General features: G+C 38.0%; 1 protein-coding gene across 3 annotated transcripts in view; it reads right to left on the bottom strand.

Moving 5' to 3' along the window:
• LOC119598127 (mucin-2-like) overlaps positions 1 to 5,338 on the bottom strand; it is a 111,082-nt gene extending 105,744 nt beyond the window's left edge. For 2 of the 3 annotated variants that reach the window (XM_037947757.1, XM_037947755.1), the window contains exons 1-2: positions 5,294 to 5,338; positions 1,589 to 1,636 (exon numbers count right to left, since the gene is read on the bottom strand). In XM_037947757.1, coding sequence (XP_037803685.1) covers positions 1,589 to 1,621 — 33 coding nt within the window. In that variant the 5' untranslated portion in view covers positions 1,622 to 1,636; positions 5,294 to 5,338. Of the gene's footprint in view, positions 1 to 1,588; positions 1,637 to 4,974; positions 5,173 to 5,293 lie in introns of those variants that run through there. The other variant, XM_037947756.1, reaches the window with a different exon arrangement.
• Positions 5,339 to 6,807: the final 1,469 nt, after the last annotated feature.

Genomic DNA, 6,807 nt, shown 5'->3' with positions numbered 1-6,807 from the left:
AGAAGAAGAAGAGGAGGAAGAAGGGAGGGTAGTGAGGGATAGGCGGAGGGTATGCCAGGTGGGACAAACCTTGTATCCTTGAGTGAATCCTCATGCGCGTGAATTGCACTGTCTGTCTTTCTGTACTTCTAGATGTTTATTTACCGCTTACAGTCCCTCACTCTCTTTCTTTCTCTTTTTGTCTGTCTATCTATATATCTATCTAGCTATTTATATCTCTCTCTCCCTCTCTCTGTCTATCTATCTAGCTATTTATCTCTCGCTCTCTTCCTATCTCTCTCTCTCTCTCTCTCTCTCTCTCTCCCCTCTCCTCTCTTCTCTCTCTCTCTCTCTCTCTCTTATCTATCTATCTTATCTATCTTATCTATTTCTCTTCCTATCTCTCTCTCTCTCTCTCTCTCTCTCTCTCTCTCTCTCTCTCTCTCTCTCTCTCTCTCTCCTCTCTCTTTCTCTCTCTCTCTCTCTCTCTCTCTCTCTCTCTCTCTCTCTCTCTCTCTCTCTCTCTCTCTCTCTCTAGCTATTCATCTCTCACTCTCTTCCTCTCTCTCTCTCTCTCTCTCTCTCTCTCTCTCTCTCTATATATCTATATATATATATATATATATAATATATATATATATATATATATATATATATATATATATATATATAATATATATATATATATATATATATATATATATATATATATATATATATATAATATACACTCTCATCCCTTGAATGACTTAACATCGCATTACAATACCGTGGGCGTGGATGTCGCCATGTCAGCGCCCATCCGAAAGTCACGGGTCGAGGGCGCCATGAGCTAAACAGGAACTTCCCCCCACGTACCTTTCCTTAACCCTCACCTTCCCTTTCATTCCTTTCATCGCCTTCATGGTTACACTCCTCTCCCTCACCCCCTGAGGACGCCCTTTCCCCTCCTCTCCATTCCCCTCACATTCTCTTCACTATGAACTCTCTCTCCTACCCTCCACTCCACTCTCGTCACCTTCACTCCGTTAGAGCCTCTTTTACTTTCCCCCTTTCTTCCTTTTCCTTCCCTCTCACTCTTCTCATTCCCTCTCATTCCCTCTCATCTCTCCCTCCCAAGTCACAATCGCAAGTCACAATCGCAGGTCACAATTGCAGGTCACAATTCCTAAGCCGGTTCTTTCTCAACTAAGGAAAATCAACAGTATGACCTCAGCTGTAATGAAGATAATCTCGGCATTGTCTTCACTAATGCAAGCGGCGGTTTCTGCAGTCACGTCACTTAGGGAAGTTGCTTTAAAACAAAATACAGAATTTACACACAAGATTATCTAAAGTGAAAATACGATTACTTGAACATGACACGACGCTATGTTAAAGAAAAGCGCTTACAAATCGCTGTTATGATGACACACTTCTGATTATATACTAGATGGCGTGTCAGCTCTATTTCTGAACGCGACATTAGATGACACCCGTAATCGACACGTTCATGATATTACATTCGCCATTAGATGACACTTGTTTAAAGTGAGAAATGTGCTTTAAGGGAAAAAAATGAGAATATATAGATAAATAAAGAGGACGAGAAATATGGACTGTTGCTTACCTTTGTGACGAGGAATAAAAGTAGTAACCTCATCCTGCTGTGCGAAACCTGAAACAAAGAAATATAAATTGGTTAGTAATGTTGCAAAATGGCAGATTAGCTGTTTATACTTTTTAGGTTGAAATGAAAATAGCGATGATGGAAAGTTTTGGTCGGTAAAATGATAAATTGCTGGTAATAATAATCGTTGATAAGGAAGAAAATTATATAGTGTTGATAAAAAAATAATAACCACGCTTGTCAACACTGTTTATTTTATATCGTTATTATTATCAAAGAAGTAAAAGAAATGAAATTTCTAACAAATTTGTTTAGAAATTATATATGTAATTAAGAATTACAATTAAGTTATAAATTCCATCGTCCATGTTAGCGTTTTATTTTGTCAATATGTATGATAAGAAGCTACACACAAGAATTTTTTCACACGAACACCCTATAACATTAATTTTTCCCAACGAAAACAGAGGAAATTCGTTGTTGTATTATCAAAACCAAAATTAACCAGCACAACCCCCATATATTGCCCTCCGTGCGAAAGTTCCACACCAAGGGTTAATCTAAAAAAAAAAAAAAAAAAAAAAAATCTGCACTGTGGTCACTGTCAACCACGGGACCGCGATAAGCCTACGTCTGTCTGTCCCATTTGCATGATCCGGGAACTTCAATTTCATAGTCTCCTTTCTCTCTTTCTCTGTCTGTAGTCTCTCTCTCTCTCTCTCTCTCTCTCTCTCTCTCTCTCTCTCTCTCTCTCTCTCTCTCTCTCTCTCTCTCTCTCTCTCTCTCTCTCTCTCTCTCTTGCTACCCTCTCCTCTCGAATCTTCATACGTACATGATAAAGATGTTGCAGTTCCATGCATAAAGAGAAAGATCCTTTAGTTTAAGAAAATATTCGATTATGCTTCAAAGATATGAGTGAAATTATAACTACAGTTAAATCTGGAATATCTGCTATCATAACTGTCATTGCATTTATATATTCAGTTTCATTTATCTACGAAAGAAATCTGAAATTCTCTCAAGTCGCATTTTTACACTAACTATAAACGATTAAGCATATGACGACGATCCTTTTTATAATGCGACTGGACCCTACTCCTGTGGATTCCAAGAGTCAAAACGAACGAGCTAGACGTTATCAGTCGATGCTCACTTTCACATCTGACTAACCTTCTCACTTGCTCTGACATATTCTGTTTCTCTTATCAACCATAAAAACAAAAAACAAAAAAGATGAAAAAAAAGAACTACAGTAACAGTTCCAGTTGTTTTACATAGCAATTTGTGTGATATCTGATCAGCCTCTCGTTCTCTCTTTAAGGCATTAATCTTCCGCTTAATCGCTATTGTTCCCTGTAGAGGTATATGAATATAGGTTTTATACACACACACACACGCACGCATACCTTCATACATATGTACATATGACACACACACACACACACACACACACACACACACACACACACACACACACACACACACACACACACACACACACACACACACACACACACACACACATATATATATATATATATATATATATATATATATATATAATATATAATATATATATATATATATATAAATTAATATATATATAATATATATATATATATATATGTATCATATATATATAATATATAATAATATATATATATATATATATATATATAGATATATATATATATATATATATATATATATATATATATTATATATATATATATATATATATATATATATATATATATATAATATATATATATATATATATATATATATATATGCACACACACACACACAAAGACATGTATTTACAATATACATTATCCACACACACACACACACGCACACACACAGGTATTTACAATATACATTTATCCACACACACACAGGTATTTACAATATACATTTATCCACACACACACACACGCACACACACACACAGGTACTTATAATATACATTTATCCACACACACGCACACACACACACAAAGACATGTATTTGCAATATACATTTATCCACACACACAGGTATTTATAATATACATTAATCCACACACCCACAGACAACACAACAAGAGACGCCAACATTCCTTTCGCATTTTTTCATCCGTTCCGCTGCCGCGCTGGAGGCCGGCATATGGCACCCAGCGCGCTCCTTCCAACGAGGGCGCCAGGCGTGTGTTCAGCCCGCGAGACACTGCCTTTCTGCGTCTTAGCCTTCCGTTACGAAGTGTATGTGGTCGGAGGTGTTAGCGTAGGCCCGAAAATCTTATAGGAAAAGCTAAGCGTGCCGGCTTAAAACCTCGCGGAGTGTAGCATTGTCTTCAAGCGCGAGTTGTTTCCTCTGAGTTATTTAAGGAGCTAAATTGTGGGTCTCTGGTAGAGAGTGAAACTAAAATTACATGTTGTTTGGGTAAACAATGTCTCGGGAAATGTTAGTTTTATACTTTTTATACGTTTGTTTATATTTTTCTTTTCATTATCATTAGAGATAATAACACTTAAAGATGTTGTTTTTTCAAAACATTACTATTGTTCTGATACATATTAATGCCAATTAATTTTAGTAAAAGATAAATATCAAACACAACAGCGCTACATAAAAGGAGATCGTAAAAGTATGGGGAAGATGAGAGACACATACATCGAAGGCAGTGAACAAATATACATACATGTTTAATACGCCAGTGACTGAAAAATCCACAAATTAACAAACAAAAGAACTGGAAGACGGAAGTTGCCCAGGGTGACTGAACTAGTATCCTGAACGAGTTATGCAGATCAGAAAAACAAGGACACAGGACACGGTCAAGGTACAGCGATGGCAGCAACAAGAGCACTGTCGGGAAATGTTTCCTAGCAATGTTTTTGGAATTAATCAACCGCAATAAAATTCCCGAACATAACTGTTCTGAAAAGTAATGGTTGTGGAAGGATTTGATAAGCGTGTCGAATTCACTCTTCCTGTTTTGAGTTTGTTAATTAAGGGTATTCGGCACTCGATCCTCTTAGGCAGTCATTCCTGCATATATAATCTGAGTGTGATTGTAATGGCCATGTTATTTGTTTGGCGAAAGGCTGTGTCCTTTTCTTAAACATGCCAGTATAATGAATCACTGCACACGATTTGAAACGTCGGGGACTAATTCAAGATAACTACTGATACTGCGTTGAAGTCACCAAGTGTATTTTCAGGTGTTTAATCTTACAATAACTGATTTTTCTCTCATGCGAGATAAAAATATATATATATATATATATATATATATATATATATATATATATATATATATATATATATATATATATATATATATATATATATATATATGAGTTTAAAAAAACCCGGTAATTTTGGCACTACTAAAGTCTACCTCGAGTGTGAGCACAACACAGCACAAGCCGCGAACTCAGCGAGACCGCGGGAAATTTGGTTCGCGAAGACCTTCCTGAAGCGATGAGCGTGTTGTCTGGACACCGCCTTCACTCTCACTGTGTAGGGCGCTGCAGACCCTCGTCCGACACACTGTCACCACGATTAAATACAGGTTTCACTCGTTAATATCCATCGAGGGTCTGATCATTAAGTGTTGTGTCCCCCCTCGGCCCCCCCGGGAGACGTCATCACTCGTGGCTGAGAGCTCCCCCTCTCTCTCTCTCCCCTCTCACCCTCCTCATACACCGGTAACTCACCTTACAATCTTCTTCCCAAGTAACTAACACATCTAGCAAACTAACAGTAAGATGCCTGACTATATTAGCTTCCCTTATATATGTGGGGGGGCCATAAGCGGGGACTCCTCCCTCCACTCTTGGCTGGATCCACTCATGTGTCTCCCGCTTTCAGTTTCATCCTGACGCAACCAATCAACCGCCTCCTACCTTCCGCGCTCAGCCAATGGAGAGCGGGCTTACATCGGTGCCTCTTACTTTCATCTGGGCACGGGCAGGATGGATGCCAAGAAAGCCACGTCAATTTTAACACTTTTTTTTTTCTCTCTCTCATTAAAGTCTCCCGACCGAGGACAGACAGTGGACGTTTTTGGCTCCCGTACAACACACACACACACAAGATCAGACATAAAGACTTGACCTATAATTTACCAGGTCAAGAGGCGGTCAAGACGGCGAAGGTAAATTCAAGGTCTTTTACCCTTCTCTCAGCCTCCCCCTGCCAACTCGCGATCGAGTCCAAAAGATGTGTAAGCCTTGTGCAATGTTCTCGGTGCCTGTGTGGTAAAATCTGCCAACACACTTCCCACATAACAGTTATTTCGGACTGCTGATGGCTTTCCTTTTCATTTGGAGGCCTCAGGTGATAAGGACGCTGGGTTCCCTTGCAACGACGTCTTCATTATCCTTGTCATGCTGGGAAGGTTTACGCACGAGCTGAGATCGGTGTGATAAATGTAGAAAAAGAGAATGAATGAGATGATACTTCACTTGTAGAGAGTTTTGGTACGTTCGGTCTATCTTGCGGACATATGCTTGTGACGAATATTTAATCGAGACATACACACACACACATACACACACACAACACACACCACAACACACACACACACCACAGACGCAACACACACACACTACCACTCCACACCCACACACCCAACCCACATCACACACACAAACACATGCACCACACACACGCCACACACACTCACCACATACACAACACCCACACTTCACACAACACACATAACACACCACCACACACACCACAACCCACAAACACACACACATAACATATAATATAGTAGATAAAATAATATATATTAAATATATATATATTATAATAGAATATATTAATACATCATATCTATATTATCATAATATATATTAATATATATATATATCATATCATATAATATATATCATAAATAATCATACTATAAATATACAATAATATTAAAGTGGTATAGATAGATACATTAATATATAGACTTTACACACGACACCACACACACACACACACACACACACACACAACACACACACTACACACACTACACCACACACTCACACACACATATACACACACACATATCACTATGTAATATCTACATCATCTAATCATATATTATGTATATATAATACATAATAACTAATAATATATATATAATATAATATATATACACACACACACTACACGCCACACACACACACACCACTCACACACAATACACACACACATATTTTTATGGGAT

Source organism: Penaeus monodon, chromosome 40, assembly GCF_015228065.2.
Source record: "Penaeus monodon isolate SGIC_2016 chromosome 40, NSTDA_Pmon_1, whole genome shotgun sequence".
NCBI classification, from domain to species: Eukaryota; Metazoa; Arthropoda; class Malacostraca; order Decapoda; family Penaeidae; genus Penaeus; species Penaeus monodon.
The sequence above is the reverse complement of the archived record's forward strand: the minus strand, read 5'-3'. Positions and strand labels throughout refer to the sequence as shown.